The sequence below is a fragment of the Lepisosteus platostomus genome, chromosome 7 (assembly GCF_059453375.1).
Source record: "Lepisosteus platostomus isolate fLepPlt1 chromosome 7, fLepPlt1.hap1, whole genome shotgun sequence".
Taxonomy (NCBI): Eukaryota; Metazoa; Chordata; class Actinopteri; order Semionotiformes; family Lepisosteidae; genus Lepisosteus; species Lepisosteus platostomus.
This window is the reverse complement of record NC_142617.1, coordinates 45,331,878-45,352,849: the sequence shown is the minus strand read 5'-3', so window position 1 is coordinate 45,352,849 and position 20,972 is coordinate 45,331,878. Positions and strand designations below refer to the sequence as shown.

The following is a 20,972-nucleotide window of genomic DNA, read 5'->3' as shown; positions in this document are numbered from 1 at the left end:
GTTTTAGATGGAAATGTCTTTTTTAAATCTTTCTCCCTCAAATGACTTGAATTGTTGTCCCATAATTGCATAGTGCTGTAGCCTGTCACCTTCAAGTGACTTTATGGTGTGTGGCCTCCGCCAGCTGTGAAAGAACAATCATTAACCGAGAAGCAGAAAAAAACAACAGCCAGTGAAGAATGAAATCAACACAGAGCACCTTGCAGGATTCACTCCCTTCCAGTGATGTTTTGCGCAGGGGAGTAGAGGGCAGTGCCATCACCACGCTGCAACTGGCTCGTACAACCTGTATGTCGGTCGTTCGTTACACTATAAAGAAATAAGCAAAAATGAATTTCTTTTAGCAGCAATTACAGCTGTGCATCTTTTAGGTTAAATCTGCAACCATTCTTATTGCAAACTCCCAAACTCTGTCAAGTTGACTGGACAACAATTTTAAGTCTGTCCACAGATTTTCAATTGGATTTACTAGGTCGCTCAAGAACTTTCACTTTCTTATTCTGAAACTAATCCAGTCTAGTTGTGGCTTGGTTTTTGGATTATCGAGCTATTATAAAATAAGTTTTCATCCCAATTTTTTTATCTTCAGCAGACTGAAGCAGGTTTTCCTTTGTTTGTACGGTACTTTCCCCTCAGCCTTAAGCTTCACAAGCCCCCCAGATCACAAGCCCAATAACATAATGCTGCTGCAAAGATGCTAGACAGAATGGATGGTGTTATTTGGGTGATGCACTATGTTGGGCTTCCACTAGACAGAGCACTATGCATTTAGACCCAGAAGTTCCAACTTTGCCTTGCCTGTGGCATCCCTCACCAATTTGCTGCTTGGCTGCTCATTTCAGGTGGACCAAACTGGGTCTAGCAGGCATATCACCCTACAACTCACAACTGGCAACCCACTGAAGCTCAGCAGGTATGAGCCTGGTCAGTACCTGGATGTGAGACCTCTTGGGAAAAACTAAGGTTGCTGCTGGAAGAGGAGTTAGGAGGGCCAGTAGGAGGCGTTCACCCTGTAGTCTATGCAGGTCCTACTAACCAAGTATAGTGACGGGGACACTATACTGTGAAAAGGTGCTGTCCTTTGATGAACATGGTCCTGACTCTCTGTGGTCATTAAAAATCCCAGGGCGTTTCTCGAAAAGAGTAGGGCTGTTTCCCCTCTCCTGATCTGTACCTTAATACAACCTTGTCCCTAAGTTGTTTTGAAAGCTCCTTGGTCTTCACGGTTGAGTCTTTGCTTGAAGTTCACTAACTTGACTGAGGGGCCTTACAGAGACAGATGTATTTCTTCTGAAATCATGTGAACAACTAATATTGCATCTGCAGACCCAGGCCATTCAACCAATTGTGTGACTTTTGTTCACCTAAACTAATTTAGATTTACTATAGCAAAAGTGAGGTTATTAAACATATTTTTAGTTTTTGATTTTTCATTGCAGGTTTTCCTATTAAGCTACTTTCAACCATTAATGTGTATGAGCAATCAGGTTCTGATTAAAAGTATTTAATTTTGTGAAGACATAATTTGTAATTCTACAAAATCAAACATAATTTGAATAGGGTGAATACTTCTGCAAGGCGCTGTCAATTTAAATAGTATTAACCAGTCTTACTATTTTAATCACTGACAACAATTCAGAGAAGCATAAAACATTTCTGGAAGCATAAAATAACAGGAAGAAAATTAACAACAAAGAGAAAGAACAAAAACAGCATTTCTGTACTTTTATTTGTAAGGCACTAAGTGAGCACATTTTCTCCACTATTCTCAGTTTCATTTCACATCTGCCGGGGTGGAAGAACCTTTCCCTTGCAGACTCCAAATCCCACCCTGTATCCTTCACCCTGGCAGTAGCCTGTAACAGAGAAAAGTGCAATGTTAAAATGTAAAATGTTTAAAACATGCCCCATAATATCTGTAAAGATAAAAGACAATACTACTATTCACCCCTTTCAACGATGTCCCATTTTGTTGAATTCCAAAAGTTTGTACACATTTTAAATGTAAATGCATTTACATCATTTGTAATCTGACAAAATGGGACATTATTGGAAGGAATACATAGGTTTTATGACACTGGAAAACATTATTGCTAAAATAAAGTGAATATTTAAATAGTGAAGACAAAAAATAAACACTTAAATGTTTTTTTTTTAATGATCTCATCTGATTAGTATAACAAAGAAATTCAGATTTGTTTTAGGAGCTATTCCTTCTACTAATTGAAGTGATATCAGCTGTCATTATGCGGCTTCCCCTACAAAGGATCCTGAATTTGGTACACTGATGTATCTGTGTGGTGCTTTGCTAGCTCAGTGAGCACTACAGACACCACATGTCTCTGACAGCCCACGTCAGACCCACATATCGCTTTTGATTGTAACAGATGGACAATGGGTTGGTATTTCTTTAAAATGCACAAACATTCTGCTACTTGCTTGCGCAGATGCTTTGAACTGCTAGATCATGGCTTCTCTTAAAAAGAGGCTTTGCACAACTACAACAGGCCCAGGGATCTACTTTAATAGATCCACATAGCAAAAAAAAAATGTGACCTCATTTTACAAATTGGGTTAGGCAATTTTCCAGTATTTTTAATGGTAGAATAACATACAGTAGGAACAAGTAAAGGTTTATTCCATGCTGAAAAGAATAGAAAAGAGACACAACTTTTCTTCTTCAGGTGTTAAGGCTCTACATGCTTCCTTTCAGCATGGAATACACCTTTACTTGTTTCTTTGCAGGCTATGAACGCTAAAGCAGCTACCTTCTTGAACTTAATATACAGTAGGCCTGGAAGTGAACTGAGTTGAAAAGCCTGTTCATTCTGAAAGACTGTTCACATGGATGCTGTGTCTGGCAAGGTAGCAGGGTAAAGAGGGACCACTTGCTGATGAGACAAACCTGTGAGGAAAACTTCATCTCCATCTTGCAGAAACGTACGAGTCTCCCCATTCCCAAGACTAATCTCTTTCGTTCCCTTCCATGACAACTCTAACATTGAGCCAAAACTTTCAGGCTCCTGGTAAAGAAACAACAACATGTTTAGTGATATATTGAGCACACTAAAAATTTAACTGCTTCATCACCTTCACCAATCACACTTTCATGACATCCAACTCAGAAACCTCTTAAACCCTCTTGAAAATAATTTATTATCGCGGTAGGGCTTGGCTACTAATCTCTATGAGCTTTAAAAGAGGGACATCTCAGGACTTCAATGGCACACAATGAATGGGATGAGATTACTGATCGTCATGTTCCTCCTATATCAAACGTCTTGCAGAACCCAAAGCATAAAGAAAATATAAGAAGTGGGACAAACAATTACACACTGTAAGCTTACATATAAAATCACAAACACTAGCAGAAAAAGATGGAGAAGGAGGAGCTTTACCATGCTGTTGAATAAGTGCAACGTCTTCAGATACTCACTGGCCCACTGATAGTCCCCGACGCCAGCAGATCACCTGGCCGCAGGTTGCAGCCATTCACAGTGTGGTGGCAGAGTTGTTGTATCATTGTCCAGTACATGTACTGAAGAGAGACAAGAGACGCCAACAGGAGAGTCTCATCAGTCAATGTCACTTTAAAATGAACTCCTTAATCTCTGCAATCTTCTTTTAGAGATGTGTTTTGCTTCTCTGCACTTGCCCTTGAAGTGGATACCAGATCTTCTAGATAAGCACAACCTTTAGGTGGAGAAATCAGATCAATGCGTCCCATGATTTAGAATAAGGTCCCACTGTAACACTGTCTTACTCCTGTGAATATTGACATGAATCCAAATGATGCTTTGTTTTTCTGTTTTATCTCTTCAAGATTTAGTATATGTACAGCACAAATGAAATAGGTTTTGTACATTATTTCATATAATTCTCACCTTAAAATTGGACTTGATTATTGGAGCAGCTTCTTCCATTGCTTCTCCTAGTGAGTAAATTACATATTTATCTTTTAGTGACTTTTAGGGTGATTTTTAATAAAGTAAAATAAAGTATCTCTCTTTTCTAAAATTATTGTTACCAAACCTGTCTGTTATCCCTTTTATACTAAACAGAAAGACACTGGAAGCACACTTTGCACAATAACATTCTATTACAATGTAAGCACAACAAATTGAGAGCTTTAAACACAACACCTGCTATGACACAGATGTTTCTGCTGTGATTTAAATATTTGTTATCGTTGTTTGAAAACTATTAATGTCCCCTTAGCTTCCTTAGTCCGTAATATATAATGTCAAGGTCCTTGATGCATGTTTGCAGAATATTGCACATTGGGTGTGGGAAACTAAAATATAATGACCCAAACTTATAACACTTTAATTGCCCTGTATTGTATATATTTGATAGGTTTGGTTTCAGTTGGCCCAAACGGTTCTTATCTGCACTTGATTAGCAAGTCTAGATTTCTAGTACCTTTCACAGAGACAAAGAGATGAATGTCAAAGGTGTAGGGATCCTCATGGCACAGATAGGGCAGTGGCTTTGGGTCCTGAAACAGAAAACACAACAGCTGAAGGACAGCTGGAGATATCAGTGCAGACATCCACAGAAACCACCAGCACTCTGGGTTTTAAAGACAGCATGACTCTCATGAGAAACATCACGTCATCATAACAGGATATTACTGTCACAGTTAATTTCTGAAAGCAACCGCAGAAGCTTCATAAAAAGTAAACATGCAGTTTTGATAAGATTCTTTGGGTTTATCCTGTGACCAGTGGACTTTCTGTTTAATTCCATTAATTCCATCACAAGCAACGGATATTTTCAATTACTTTTTAGTTCTGTAAAAAGTCATAAGAATGTACGAATACTGCTTCTGATATCATATATTTTATCCTTGTTTGCAAGCTGGACGATTTTTTTAAAATATGACAAAACAGAATATGTTTACTTGTCGAATGAGGCTAGTTTTATCAACTATTAGGATTTGTTGAGGGCTAGGTGAAGGTCAAATATGTCTTAAAGATATTAAGCCATAAAATCTTAAGGAGGTGTACTTTTTCACCACACTGCAGAACTGGATACTCTTCACCCTGTGCCCCTTAGTGTGTTTGCATTACTGTGTCCAGATTAAATCCATACTTTAACACATCTGCCAATTGCAAATCCCAAACCCTCTGGAAGTCAAGAAGATGGGAAACCCTCTGATAAACAGAAACCCACTATCAGGTATTAATTTCTAACCTGTAATTGACAGATTGGCTGATGGTTCAAATTCAGACCTAAGTCAGTTAAATATCAAAACCATTCTGTGCAACAGATCTGCATAGAAGGTACTTTATTTTGTGACTTAAGGTCATGAAATACATGCATGATATGGCAGAAATCTGCATGTGTATATACTGTACAAGCTTAACCAGCATGCAGGCTACAAAGGAACTAGTAAAGATTAATTCCATAGTGAAAAGTGTCAAATGTGCAGTACAGGTGTCCTGAATAAATATGTTTACTAGCTGTTTTTGTTAAGGTTTTCATTGAAATGTAACACTAGTCCTATTTCACCTGAACTGGATTCGGCAGAATGAAGGGCAGCAGAGCATCCATTGGGACAACCCAGGGCGAGATGGATGTTCCAAAGCTTTTTCCCAGGAAAGGTCCAAGGGGGACATATTCCCATGCCTGGATATCCCGAGCTGAAACACAGCACATTCCACACTGCATGCTACTACAACTTTTTGCTGAAGTTTCATTAGTGAAACAATAGTGCTTGACCTGTAAAAATATTTCATGGCATGAAATATTTTCATGACCAGAGCATTCAGACCATCATCTGAATCCTACACAATGACTAACGAAATTGGAAGATGACAATATTTCCCTGAAGCAACTGTTTAATTCCTATTTATATTTAAAAACACAAGCACACCAAGCAAGAGAGATGAATTTTTTTTTTTATCCAAGTCCCATTTCTGATGAACAAGTTGGTTTTATCTTTGTCTTGAAACACAGACAACCGTATTTCTCCATGAAGTGTTTTACTGAAATGGGACAGTGATCGTTCCAACAGTATGATATTTTCTTTCCAACTGAGTAAAATGAAATTGTTTTTTCAAACTGAAAAAAAGAACAGAAAGGGTTCCCACCAGGCATCCAGTTTGTACAGGATTGTAATGCAATGTGTACTGACAGCTGGCTGTTCCTGCCTGAACTGACAGGTGTATATTAAAAGAAGATGTCCATTCTTTTCATAGGAGAGGAAATTTCTAAAGAAAATGCAATTGCAAATCTGAATAAAAATAACATTAAAAGGAGCCTCCATTTTCTAACTGCTTTATCCAATACGGGATCAAGGGGGAGCCAGAGCCTATCCTGTAGTGCAAGACAGGACAGATCCATCGCAGTGCAGACGCAGACGCAGACACAGAAATACACTCACACTCACACCAGGGCCAATTTTCCCAGAAGCCAATTAACCTACCAGTATGTCTCTGGAAACCAGACACCTCGACGAAAACCACGCTAACACAAGGAGAACATATAAACTCCTCGCAGACAGCACCCCAGGAATTGAACCCAGGGCAGCAGCTGGGAGGCAGCAATGATAATCACTGCTCCACCATGCTGCTGAAAGAAACAGTGGTGTTCTGTAATAAAACCCAATAAGAAAAAGGCCACAATGTCTCCCTCTATTTACAACAATTTCCTGTTCAGAGATTAAACTCATACAAAAATACCTCTGGCTCCGACTACCCTCTCAGGATTCTGGCTAGTAAAGCCATCTTGAAGTAGTTAGTTGTTATTTTTACATTTAAGGTGATTGTATGGGTCTAGAATGATCTTTTCTTGAACATAAAAGATGTCAAGCTTCCAAAATGAAGGCTATTTGAGAACATTTAAACATCCATATTGTTATTTGGAAATAGTGGTTGTTGTATCTAACAGGGATGCATGATAGGTGGGATGAAAAATGAGATAAACAGCCTTGTGCAGAAATTAACATAATAATAGAGCCTTAGCCAAACAAGATAAAGTGCTGCTGTACTCAGCCTCTGCTGAACTGGAGAAAAAACACATAAAAAAAAATTTAGTGCTGATAAAACCTAGAGAAAAAAAATAATACTCAAAATAAAATAGTAACTCATATAAATGACAGAGGTTCTTACAAAATAAATGAACCCCGTCTCCAGTAATTGAATGTTTGCATTAAGCCAGAATATAAAAATAAAATAAATATATACATAAAAACAGAACAATTTGATACTGGGTTGTATTTATTTATGACATTTTTGTTGTGAAATATACACTATAACACATATAAGTAATACTTTCAAAAAGGAAAATATGACCAAAGGGTTTATAAAGTGAAAAGACATTGGAAATATAGTCTGTCTGATATACGATAGCACATATCAAGGGTATAACAGTCTGGCAAGCAGGGAACTTAGAAATAACACTTACATTACATTCCACATGCTCATTACTGGCTATCTGCACTGATGTTATATTTAAATTTCCTCCTTCTGTGTTTCAAATATACTTAATTTTTATAAAACATGCTGCTTTCAGGTTGCAGAATGCCTTACCACTCCAGTCGTTCATAAGGACCATCCCAAATATGTGTTCATGGGCTTTGTCAATGGGGATTGGCTCTCCTAGCTTGTTACCTGGGCCTACGAAAAAGGCCTAAAAGAAAACGGAGTTGAGAATTAACTAGAGAAGAACTGAAAGCACATTTGAAGGCTACTTCCATCCTACTAAGACTGCAGTGAAATGGCCAAATCTGTATGGTACAGTATCAGTTTGTGTTAAAAGACACAGTTTGCTGTGCAGGGTATGCCCTGGTGTTGACATACTGTAGACAGTGTTGCTGCCATGAACTGTATAATGCTGAAATCTGAATGGTGATGAAACCTGCCTAGCTTAAATTCAATCAGATCATTTGGATACGAAGACAGAAGCAGTTTTAATATTCAGAAGAGAATGTTAGTTATATGAAACCTATACCACAATATAAAAATGACATATTTTAATTAAAACTTTTTAAAAATGTTAATACAGACTTTAACAAATAATCTTTTTTCTCCATTTCTCTTAAGGCTCATGTCTTCATAATAAAATGCATGTTCTTCTTTGCTTTAATTTTTTAATTCTAGAACTGGACTTCCTCCTGCCTAGAATTATATGATAAATTCCATCTTATAAATACAAAATGCATATGGAAAGAATAGTAACCATGCCACTCTACACTGCAAAACACCAGCAATGTAGGCTAGATTGCCTACCCCGTCTAAGAAAGGTTGGCATTGTCAAATTTCTACTTTCTTTCTTGATTTCTACTTTCTTTCTTGATTTGTTTTGCAATCTTTAGTATAACCCTGACATTCCTATATCTTAGAATCCACTTGATGAAGTCTGGCCTTGGCATTTATAACACATAACATACTGTATACATTCCGAGATCTAATATAGAGATCTGTGGTACCTATTAGCTAATGTAGTATTATGGCTCCATAATTGCACAGTTAATTAAGACTTGGTGTTCAACAGAAAGACTTACAAAATCCCAGAAGACACGACATACCCATTCCCCAAATACAAGCGTTTTACAGGGGAATCCTCTTTCTCTTTTGCACATTGGAGAGATAAAGGAATTCACATTCTAAAAGATTTTTTTAATGAAGATGATCTTTGCTGATTCAAGGTCTAGAAAATGCAATGCTAGCTTCCCGACTCCTCTTTCTTTTTCTACTTGTGTCTGCATTCTGCAATATGTGCCTATGGTGCCACCTAGGGGTGACACCACTGTGCATTTTGCTTGACCTCATTGGGATAACGAGAATTGGCAGTTTCCTATGAACCCTTAGGAGTGGTTGTTATATGGTCCCATGTCCTAGGACAATGTTGAGAACGACAATGTTGACAATGTTAATTCAATAGAACTCTCAGCTGGTAGACTCCATGCTCTTGGAGGCCTGGAGTGCTGTTGCTGAGACAAAGTCTGGGTGTGTGGGGGCTCCATTGTAACTGTTTGTATGTTGGGGTTCACTGGACCCCCTTAGAGAGGCATAATATTGAGGAGGATTAGGGCTGTTGGGTCTGGGGTTCTGTGTAACATGGGAGAAATCTTAAAAATAATACATTTTGGTCACTTAAATGAGTCAGGTCTAGCTGTTCATGATGCCTACCAAGTCTGTTTCAATTCAGTCAGTGGAACGTTACCGATTGGGTTTTGGTCCTTATAGCTATCTTTGTAGAAGCAGGAATGACAGTGCATCACATATTAATAGTGTGGAATAATTCCATCAATCCACTTTCTAACCATTAATGGGGAACATCAATGCTTATATTTTAGGGTTAGAAAGAATCAGCATTTATAAGTGCATTTTAAACTACATTGAAAGTAAAATGTACACAGCAATCTGTAATGTGCAGCACCATATTCTGTAATTCAGAATAACAACTTCCAGTGAGGTGAAGCAGCCCTATTACACTGTACACACGAGGGCTTGTGAATACATCACTTTTATTCTGAAATATTGCTCTTGACTTCAAGACGGTTTTGCTGATAAATGTAACTTGTTGAATCTGCATGAAGATCATGTTCGAAACTTTCTGCAGTGAAATATGTGCGGCACAAACTGTACTTAATTCGCTCGTACATCGCCTTATGTTAATCAGTACGGTGATTAGCAAGCAGAAAGGGCTACAACATGTCACAATTCTCGTGAACTCTTGCTCTCACCACAACATGCGACAACATGGCGACTTACAGTACTTTCAAAAAGTTCACGAATTTGTCTCTAATTTAAAATTTATTCATTTTTTTCTATACCGTCAATGAATTTATTTTGTTCTCAAGATTTAATAACCTATCTGAGAAATTGGAACAGCAGTTCCCCTTTAATTGAATTCAGAGTCATGGGGGAGCAGGAACCTGTCAAGGCAAGCAACAGGTGCAAGTTAGAATACACCCTAGGCAGAAGCCAATTGATAATTCCAAACATGCTAAATAATTGGTAAAACTTGTTTTAAACAACAAGTGTTACTTTTATAGAATGCAAAGAATATATTGCAAAGAAAATGTAAAGGTGGTCAGGCAGAAAGGTCTTCAGTTTTTCCAATGTCTTAATTTTGGACACTAACCTCTGAGAGCCCAGGTAATAACTAATCGACTAAACCCCTTTCCACCTTAATTAAGAAAAAGTGAAAAAAACTAAATCACCAGCCAGCCAACACAATGAACACACTCTCCTCTAAATCACACAGTAGTTCTTTGGTTGCCAATATGATTGCCTTGGATTTTTTCTGTACAGGAAAAGTGTACAGGAAGCCGCCTAGCACCACAACTCACTGCCTGCCAATCTGAGAAGTGTGTCTGAAGACTAAAAACATCTGTGTTTAGTCAGGCTTTTAATTAGTACGTGCCTTTTCTCTTTATTCCATGTTTATAATTTTTATCTTTGTTTCTGTTTGCTGTTCTGTTTTACCCTGTAAAGTGCCCCAAACATTATTGGTGTACATCTGCCCTGAAATAAATCTTTGTATCCTTGTACAGAAGATATGAAACACTTGGAGTAGCACACTTATTTTGTTCAGCATCCTTGTGTTTTTTCATATCAGAACATATCAGAATATGCTGACAAATATCACTCCAACTGCCTTGAGCTAATGAACAGTGCCCTCCATATGTCTGACATATTATTTGATTTGTCAGCACCTGAAGCATCTTTCTTTAAAATCTTGAATTGTTTCCCAAGGTCTTCATTGAAAGGGCAGGCACGCTCATATGTTTGAAAATATCTGCAGTGCCGATGACAAGGTTTTCAATATCTCTGTGTAGCACAGTAAGCATGTGGTATTCATCTTTCCAGGATATAAAATAAATCCAGTGTTTATTTTGAGACCAAATAAATGTAATTTCTAAATAGCATTACATAACATAGCTTCTACTAACCCATCTACATCATATATGTTTTGATTTGGATCCTTAGCCACTTGTCAAAATCAAGTTATGTTTAATTGTGAATTGCAATTTGCCAGTTTTAACTGGCCAATTGCATTAGTTGCAATTTTAATTGCAATATTTCAGTTTTGACAGCTATGGTTTGGCTTAAATATAAGAATGTCCTGCTAAAAACAGGATGTACAGTCACATTACTTTCACAGGAACCTCATTTTCACACATTTTCATCCGGTTTGTATTACATTTACAGTATATAAATATACAGTTACTTGGCCAAACAGTTTTTGAGCAGGAGCAGTTTGCTGATGGACCATGTTACCAAAAACACGTTTTGACCTGTTGCTGGCTTAGAAATTGTAGAAAGTTTTCAGAGACAAACATGAAAATATTGTTTGGTTGCTAATGAAATCCATCACATTTCAATTCAATTGGTGCAAAGCTCCATAAGCAAGATTTTTTAATGGTTTTAAAATATGCCCTTTGATTAACAAAGGACATAAATGTTTGTCTCATATTTAATGGCTAATCTGAGCTTCCTCACAATCACTATCGGCCTGCATTACGTGAAAGTCTAACAATGTTGTGGACACAATCCAGTTAAGAAATAGAAACAGGGTTTAAATTCCCCCAGTGTTAGTGTATATTGTATGATGTATTTTTTGTACTATTGTGTAACAGTCAAATTGCACTATGTGTATATCCTGTGTACATTGCCTCTGTTCTGTTTTTTCTGTTTTGGTGTTCACTGTCTTGTCTGTTAGTATTATTATCAGTAATGTGCACTATGTGTATCCTGTCTACAATGCCTTTGTCAGTGTCTTGTCTATAATTGCACTTTGGACCGGGAGGAATGATATTTCGTTCCACTGTATACTTGTTTATCACTGGAACTTGAACTTGAAAATCAAGCTACCAGCAAATTATTTTACTCCTCTGTCTGTGTTGAGAAAGAAGGAAGTCTGCCCCTGAAAACAGAATGCACAGAGACATATTTTGACATATGTTTATAGAAGGCTCTTCAAAAAAAAGAAATGCTATGAGGAGGAATCCACATTACAGGTTATATATTATACTATTCTATAATATTCAAAGGTCAGAACCATGAATCAGGGAATCATAGACAACTGATTCAATACAAAGAAACTGGACCATAATGTGGAAAACTATCTAATAGGCAAGATGCAAGTAAATAATGAATCAGTAAGTCAGTTTTAGAGCTATTAGAAACAGGAACTTACCATTTCTAATTCAATATCAAGCTGTTTGCACTGACCAAACACAGGTGGTTTTGCTGCAGTTTGAAGGAAAAAAGAGAAAAGAATAGAATATTGGCAGGTTAGTATAAAAGTAGATACTTTGTAAAGAAATTCTAGTAAAAGGTGCCTTGTACTCATCCCCTTCCTATGGTGTCACATTTTTATTTAAAGCTTAAAGCTCAAACTCAAGACTTCTAAAAGTAAAATAAATTGCAGTAAATGTCAAAGAGAATTAAAAAGAAAAAAATATTTAAAAAGTACGTTGATTAAATAATTATTCATATTTGTTAACTCAATATTTGGTGGAAGCATCTTTGGCAGCAATTACAGTCTTTTTGGATAAGTCTCTATCACCTTTGCACACTGGCTTGGTACAATTGTTTCCCATTCATTTTTGAATCATTCTCCTAATCTGTGCTTGTCAATAACGTTACCCCTGATGTGCTTTGAAAGCTGCTTAATCCTTAAGGTTGACTTCAGGTCAGCTTTTAACACCATTATTTCAGAGAAACTAGTCAAGAAACTCAGTGCACTGGGTCTTGACACCACGTGCTGCAACTGGATTCTGGACCCCAGGCTGTCAGGCTTGGAAACCACACCTCTGGCACACTAACTCTGAACACTGGGGTCCCCCAGGGTTGTGTGCTTAGTTTAATGCTTTACTCCCTCTACACCCACGACTGTAAAGCCACACATAACACCAACTCCATCATCACGTTTGTCGATGACACCACAGTTGTAGGTCTGATCACAGACGATGAGAGAGCCTACAGGGAGGTCAATCTCCTTACAACGTGGTGTGAAGACAACAACCTCACCCTCAACGTCAGCAAAATCAAGGAACTGATTGTTGATTTCAGAAAACTGTAAAACGGTCATGCCCCTATCCACATCAACAGGACTGAAGTGGAAACGGTTAGTAACTTAAAATTATTTGGCGTCCATATCATTTGTCTGATTAAGAAAGCGGAACTTCCTGTAGTTCCTAAGACGGTTGAAGAAGGCTCAGATATGTCCCCAGATCCTCACTTTTACAGATGCACTACAGAAAGCACACTGACAGGTTGCATCACAGCGTGGTATGGCAACTGCTGTATTGCTGACCGCAAAGCTCTACAACGGGTGGTGAAAACTCTCAAGTCCATCACTGGAGTTGCTCTCCCGTCCATGCAGGACATTTATGACTGACGGTGCTTGAGGAACGACCCCACACACCCCAACTACAGACTGTTTGACCCCCTACTATCTGGAAAATGGTACCGGAGCATTCTGCCCGAACTATGGGACTCAAAGACAGTTTTTACCCCCGCACTGTGAAACTATTAAACTCCACTTTTTCTATTAAACTATTAAACCAGCTTCTCTCGCCTACAATCTGAACCATTACAGTGCCTTGTCTCTTTATCAAAACTCAAATGCACAGTGAAATCTACCTCCACCTCACATGTCAAGACGTTCACTCTCCATAATTTTGTATCTTTTATTTCATTCTGTTGACGTATGATTATGCACAACTGTTGTTGTTTTGCACAATGCCTGTTGCCTCTGTCTTTCTTTTCTTACACAATTGTATTGTTGTTTATTTTGTACTACTTACTGTCTGAGAGCTAGCTAAATATTATTTCATTATACCATATACCTGTGTATGAGTTTAATGACAATAAACTTGAAACTTGAGTCTTTGCATAAACCTTACAACCTGAACAAGGAACCTCACAGAGAAAGGTGTTTTTACTCTGAAATCATTAAATTCAACATTTTTGCACACAAACAGATATTGCAAACTCAACTAATAGTGTGGCTTGTTAAAGAAATTATGTTTATATTTGAATACTTATGCAGTTACGACTTTTCTTTCATATTATCCATTTAATTTTATGTTTTTTGTTTGAATGTCAGGAGGAGGTTGTATACAGTACACTATATATCAAATACTAATTCCTTCTTCAAAGTGTTAGGCAGCCCTTAAGCAATTAAATGTAAAATAGGGTCTGAACACGTGCAAGGCAATGTATCTTATTTTTATTACTGTTATACATATTACTTTTTGTTCAGATGTCACTGCTTACTTGGTACTGGTCTCATCTGGCCCATGGGCCTCCTGACAGGGGTGCCCGACACCACCACTGAAGAGGCTCTTCCATGGTAACCCACGGGCAGCATCAGCCTGCAGCCAATCAGAGCACACCTCAGGTCAGCTCCACTCACTTGCACAGGCCCTTACAAAACTTACTATGGCATATTGCAGTAAGAGCTGGCAGAAGTGTAGCGAAGCGTAGTCAAATCATGGCAAAACACCGTAAATTGCAGAGGAGAGGCAAATCATGATGTGAACCATGGACAACAGAACACATGCACATTACCAACATGGAAAACTGCAAAATCAAACTGAAAACACAAATTTAATCATTAATTCTATTTGTTGACAAAGAATTAAAAACTGTTCCTCCCATGTCAGAGAAGAATACCAGAACTTTGTATTCTCAGACACGGTCCCTTAAACCCTGGATGTTGCCGAGTTACCCAGCCCTGTGGGAATGAGTACAACCCTTGACTTCTCTCTAGCCTCACTGGCACCTAATGTGCTCCATAAAAAAAAAAAAACATTTTTCTATCTTAGAAATAATCATTAGAACAGAAATCAATTTAATTATTTATTCTGTAGTTTTTCTGGAAGAGAATCATGACTGCTTTGCATATTCATGGTACTAAAAAAGTCCCGTATCTTCAGTACAGTGTAATAAAACTGCAGAGCTTTTACCAGTTGGGCATCAGAGCATTCTCTTTCCCTCTGAACATGATTCCCACATTGGTGGCATGATCCCGAGAAGAGTAAAAGTCGGTGTAGTCACCTAACATTTAAGGTAAGAAACAGAAGAGTCTTACACTTTTTGTAGATTTTGCAACAGTCTCAACAGGAAGACACAGAGGATACAACTACCTGGTGTCAGTACAGTAATGCATCTGCTCCAAAATCATCACAAGGTGACAAGAAACCAGGGTTACAAAACCTTTGAAAGTGCAAATGATATTACAGGACAACTCATTAAACACTGATACATTATTTTTTAAGATAAAATCAAATTTATATTATTTATCTCGTTCTTAGACCCAGGGAAAGATGTAAGCAAACAATTCCAGAATGGAGCATGTTCTGTGTGGAGTTTGTATATTCTCCCCGAATTTCTGTGAGTTTTCTCCAGTTTCCTCCCTCTTTCCAAAGACATGCTGGATGGGTTAATTGGTGTCTGTAAATTGTCCCTGTACACTCGAGTGTGTTTGTTCTGTGAAGGACTGGAGCCTAAGCTAGAGTGTAGTCCCGCCTTGTGTCCAGTCCTCCTGACATAGGCTCCTCCACAACTTTACCCAGAAATAAGTGTCTTTCTGAAAATGGATGAATAATATATGATTGCAGGTCATGAGCTGATGGTGTAGAGTGCCCCCTAGTGCTACACTGTATCAATTAATACTGCGAACGGCAGTAGTTTTCCGGCATGTACTGTAGAAAGACCCTTTAAAAGAATGACTTTTGGTTATGGTGTCCCTCTAAGTTTCATTTTATCCCAGCCTACTTTTAGCTTGTATTCTGGGAATTAAACTGGATGGATATAAGGGCACAGCTCCTCCTACACATCCCAGTTCAATACAATCTTAGCAGAAAATCTAATTTGCACAGCCTAGTGATTGATACACTAAAAAGCATTAAGGATTGGGATGGTGCAGTGAATTAAGTCTCTTTTGCTGTACATGTATACTGCTGAAATTTTAATGATGTTAAATAAATGTAAAATATGTAAATATTAGGCAAATGTATAGTATGTCAGATTTTATTTCTGGACAATTTTGTTAAACCATGTTAGAAACATCCCATAATTTCAGGTCAGTATAAGTTCTGAGACATATTAACAGTAAATTTAACTACCGTAAAGACAGTATTCAATTATATAACCCTTACATGCTGTGACCCATACACATCATCAGACTCTTGATATGTTTCTTTGAGTTGCTTTGCCAAGACTTAACTGCAGCCACTTTCAGATGCTGTTTGTTTGTGCGGTGTTCTGTTTTAAGTTTCCTCTTCAACAGATAAAATGTAGCTCAACGTGACTCAAATCAGGAGATTGACTTGGCCAGTTAAAAGGTTGCCAAGCCCAAGCCATGTCACTACCTCCACCATGTTTCACAGATGAGGCAGTGCGCTGAAGATCATTTGCACTTCCTCTCTGTCTCCATACTTTTGCCTTTCTGTCACGTTACTAAAGGTTCAACATCATCTCATCTGTCCCTAAAACGTTGTTCCAGAACTGTTGTGGTTCATCTTTATAATTTTTGCTAATTCAAATCTGAAGACGTTTGAGAAGGGAGCTACGTCAACATGCGTAGAACAGGTAAAGGTTCATTCCACGCTGAAAGGAAAAGAAACATAAAGTTTCGACTGTGGAGCCTTCTTCAGGTGCGTTCTCTATAGCCGAAATGTTGTGTTTATTTTACACTCTGGAGATTGTCTGCAATCACTCTGCCTGTTATTTTAAGGTTTTTCTTCAAAGCTCTAAAGATTTTTCTGTCATCAACTACGGTTGTCTTCCTTGGATGGTCTAGTCTTTGCCAATTGCTTACTCCTCCAGTAGTTTCTTTTATTTTTCAAGTTGTTCCATACTGTTGAGTTTGTGACAGTCTCTCTGCAATGGTTGTAATAGGAATGCTCTTCGCTCCCATCTTCACAATTGCTGCATTCCAGCATGGACAACTCTCCAGTCCTCATCTTGGTTTATACATTCTAACTCAAGAGGCAGAGCAAAAAAGTAAACTTCAAAGGCTGGAACCAAGTCTATACATCCACAGCTCTTTTATGTTTTAAAAATTAATTCAACATGTACCCCTGCTCGATTAGAAACACCTGTCAGCGATTTGTCCCAATACTTGTGCTCACCTGAAATGGAAGGACTGAACGCAACAGATTAAAAACGTGCTAGACATGTATGCAAAATAATACCCAGAAACAAAATTCTATACTTCTTTCCAAATATTAATCATTTGATCTAAAATACAAATTTCATTATTACATAACAAAATGACACATTTCACTTCACTATTCCAATACTTACGCATTTCATTTTACATGGATAGATCTAATCTTCTGCTTTATACCATTCTTTACGCAATCAAAATTCACAATTGAGACAACAGTGCAATATGTCAGTTATAAAAAAGCAGAACCATGGGAAATAGACCAAGACCTACCATATTCTCTTTAATTATACCTGGAACATAATCACATGGGGTTGTCACTAAAGAAGGGTTGCTGAAAAGTTACTCAAGTATAACCTAATGCTCTGCAATGTTATGTGATTAATCACTTACATATGTACAAAACAGAAAATTACAAATGCACAGTGATGTGTTTTACTGTATAACCATTGCCTTGTTGATGTGAAAAGAGCTCCTTCACTATGAAGCACTCCTAAAGAGTTTTTAATTTTTATCCATAGTGCACACATTACCGTTGTACTCCCTGAAGTAAACAAGGTTAGGTTGTGCAACCCCCCTACCCCAAATAATTCAGTGCTAATGCACTAAAAGATTAAAATAGTCAGTTTCACAATTTCTGTGGTAACCTCTGGTGCTAACGGTGAGAACACTCCCGCACAGTGGATTTCTTTGTATCTGTGGAGGGCATTCAAAGTCTTTCAGACGGAGGACTGGAGAAAAATATATCTTTCAATTGTAGGAGGACTCACCAATTTCAGATGGAAGATGCATCTCTGCTAAACTCTGATGGACAAATGCTCTAAAAGACAGAAATATATCACAACTTATAAATACAATATTAATAAATAAAGATGTACTATAGCGGATACAGACTTTTTAACAGATGCATTAATTAATGGCTGCAAGAAGGTGAATTAAACAATCTGACTCCAAACGTGATATCTTTGAATATCTGATTTGTGCTTTTGAGCAGGAAAACACAATCCCTGAAAATCCCTGAAGAATTTCTGATGTATTTATTCTATAATCCTGAACTACTTCTCAACCTATGCAACCAATAAAAAAGTTTGTTACAAAATTATATAATGTGTATGTAGTTATACCGTACAGCATAAGTTATGTTAACGCATTTTCTAAAAACAAGTACTTCTCTTGCACATTCAAAAGAATGCACCAACCACCTTTGGAAGGAATTAATGCTTTCATTCTGTTAGCAAGCACACACAGCTCTGTCATAGTTAGGCATTCAGACTCACTATTACACATTCGGTGCAGGATGTGGACTAGAACTGGTAATCATGTAGCCATGATGCATGAGAACATGGTTGCCAACCCCGTGTTGTCACAGTACCTTGAACCCAAGGATTTTCTTTAGGAGATATGTACACCCTTAGAATAAACAGGTGCCCGTTCTAAAAGGAAATACATAAAATGTCTTTAATGGCTTTAACACCTAAATATCACAATATTCACAGAAGAGCATACCTGCTCCTGAGACTCACGTCGTCCCGAAGAGTGGGCTCATCAGCAGACAGCAGCTTCTGAAGCACTTGTCTCACCTCTCTCCAGGCCTCGTGGCCCAGTGCCATGAAGGCATTAAGGGTTGGCTAAGACACACAATGCACAAATGTGAAACGTACAGAAACACAAGACTAGATTAAAAGTCCATACCAGGAGCAGGGATCCTTAGAGTGTGACTCCGAGCCTGGATGGGGGGCCAGTCCAATGGCGGGACTACCCTAAAGCAATGCTGATCCCTACTAATAGAATTGGACTGGACCAGCTGGGTCAAGTACCTCACTCAAGGTACAACAACAGTGTGGGAACCAGAAAAATGAAGCCACAAGTTGTCAGTTATGAGGCCGGCATCCTACTCACTAGGCTATGCCACCTCACACTGGACTAAGATATCTATTAGATTAACTCGGAATACTAATGTAAAATTCTAACAATTAAATAGGTAGGTAATGTCATTCAAGCCACACACACAAGAACTCATCTGGCCAAAGCTTATGTGGAATAATCAGAAATGCTGGTTCCCACTTATATAGCATATACTAAATAAATATATAAACTGTTTATTTGAGAAGACAAAAATTACCTACCTGGTCAAAGACATTCTGATGTCTTGATATCGTCGGCCTGGTAAAGAGAGTTTTGATAACGCCAAGGTCCAATATCTGATCTCCTATAGCAACGCCGATTCTATGCCTTGGCTGAAAGGGGATAAAAACCATTATACCTGAAATCAACAGTATTCTGGTAAATTACGACTCTTCCATTTTTTTATAGTGAAATGAATGTGCGAAATTGTATCTTCTGAAATACCTTTAAAGTCTTTCATAGTCAAGGCATTAACAACTTCTGAGATTAAATGTAACCGTATGCAGCACTCCAAACAGAGCTATACAATCACCAGATTCCCAAATTAAAAGCGTGCAAGATTTTGGAGGCAAGTAAAATATTAGCTCAAGTTCCAAAGTTCATTTGTATTGAAAAGTGTGAGAAATGTGAACATAACGTAAACGCAAACATAAATAATTTCTTTATCGTCTCATGTACATATAAAACATGAAAAAAAGGTTTCTTTTACAAAACCGTTTTTTTATTCTTTGCGTTTAAAACTTTGAGCAGGTTCACATAAAACAGCACGTTGAGACTGGTATCCTACAGCATATACTGTACACAGCTCTTTCCAAATGCAGGTGATTGCTAAATTCTTTCGGTTTTTATCTGTTCTACTTACGTTGTCCGGGGTTGAAAACACGCCATATGGCAAATTGTGAAATGAGAAGTCAGATTTTTCGTCCACTTTTATAAAAGACATTGTGTAGTTTAGGTGTCGCAGCGGTAAGGTCCTCAACGTTAGAAGAACGATCAGTAACTTCTTCCAGATGTTTGTAACTGCAGCCATACGGCCGGCGCCGCCTCCCCAGGCTGAATGTAGAGCCAATCACAGGCACAGCCTGTCTTATCCTCCCTTTTCTACCCGATCGTGCATACTGGTCAATAATTTGAAACAGATCCTAAATGACTCAGCAAGAAACTGTTTAAAATTGGGTACTCAAAAAAAGATGAGTATTCCGTGTCCTAATTTGACGACTTTAAAAATAAAAAGGAGCTACCAACTGTGTACAAGTGTTATGCTGCGATATATAAGTAAGAACTCGAGAAAGACTGGAGTGACTTAATGTGAAACGTCGTCAGAGTAATAAAACCTTAAATGCCTGTTCAGCTTTATTTAGTTATACATAGGATTTAATGTATAGTGGTACATTTAAGCAACTTTCACTGGGAAACAATGAGGGCAGCCTATACATGCTCAACAGATATATCAATTTAGCCAATGAATGTATAAATGCGTCTATGACCTGGCTCCACTGCTGTTGGGGCGGTGCGGTGACTAAGGATCTGCGCCTTGGGTGCAAAGTTGCCACTTCGTATCCCACGGCCGGCAGAGGAATACTCTGTTGGGTCCCCGAGTAAAGCCCTTAACCCCAGCTGCTCCAGGGGCACCATATTAACGGCTAACCCCAAGCTTCTCTCCCTGTCTGCGAGTCTCATGACGAGCAAGTTGGGGTATGCAAAAAGACAAACTCCCAATACAAGAAACCGTATATGGCCAATAAAGTGATCTTATGTTCTCCTCCACACCGATAGCTGATGCTTGATGAGCATACTGGTGGAGTTTTGGCTGCCATCGCATCAACCAGGTGGGAGCTACAAATTGGTGGTGGAAGGGATTCCCCATCATCTGTAAAGCCTTTTGAATGCAGTGTTCATGAAAGCACTATAAAAGTGTAAGGAACTAT

General features: G+C 38.2%; 1 protein-coding gene across 1 annotated transcript; it reads right to left on the bottom strand.

Annotated features, from left to right (window-relative positions):
• Nucleotides 1-1,710: 1,710 nt before the first annotated feature.
• On the bottom strand, nt 1,711-20,108 carry fah (fumarylacetoacetate hydrolase (fumarylacetoacetase)). The gene is made up of 14 exons (XM_088640704.1): nt 19,907-20,108; nt 19,266-19,376; nt 18,646-18,767; nt 17,910-17,959; nt 14,933-15,023; nt 14,241-14,338; nt 12,154-12,206; nt 7,536-7,635; nt 5,515-5,645; nt 4,423-4,498; nt 3,885-3,931; nt 3,437-3,538; nt 2,906-3,023; nt 1,711-1,856 (listed from the first exon to the last, which is right to left on the bottom strand). The coding sequence occupies exons 1-14, from the start codon at nt 20,072-20,074 to the stop codon at nt 1,780-1,782; spliced, it is 1,344 nt and encodes a 447-aa protein (XP_088496830.1). The 5' UTR covers nt 20,075-20,108; the 3' UTR covers nt 1,711-1,779.
• Between the last annotated feature and the right edge of the window lie 864 nt (nt 20,109-20,972).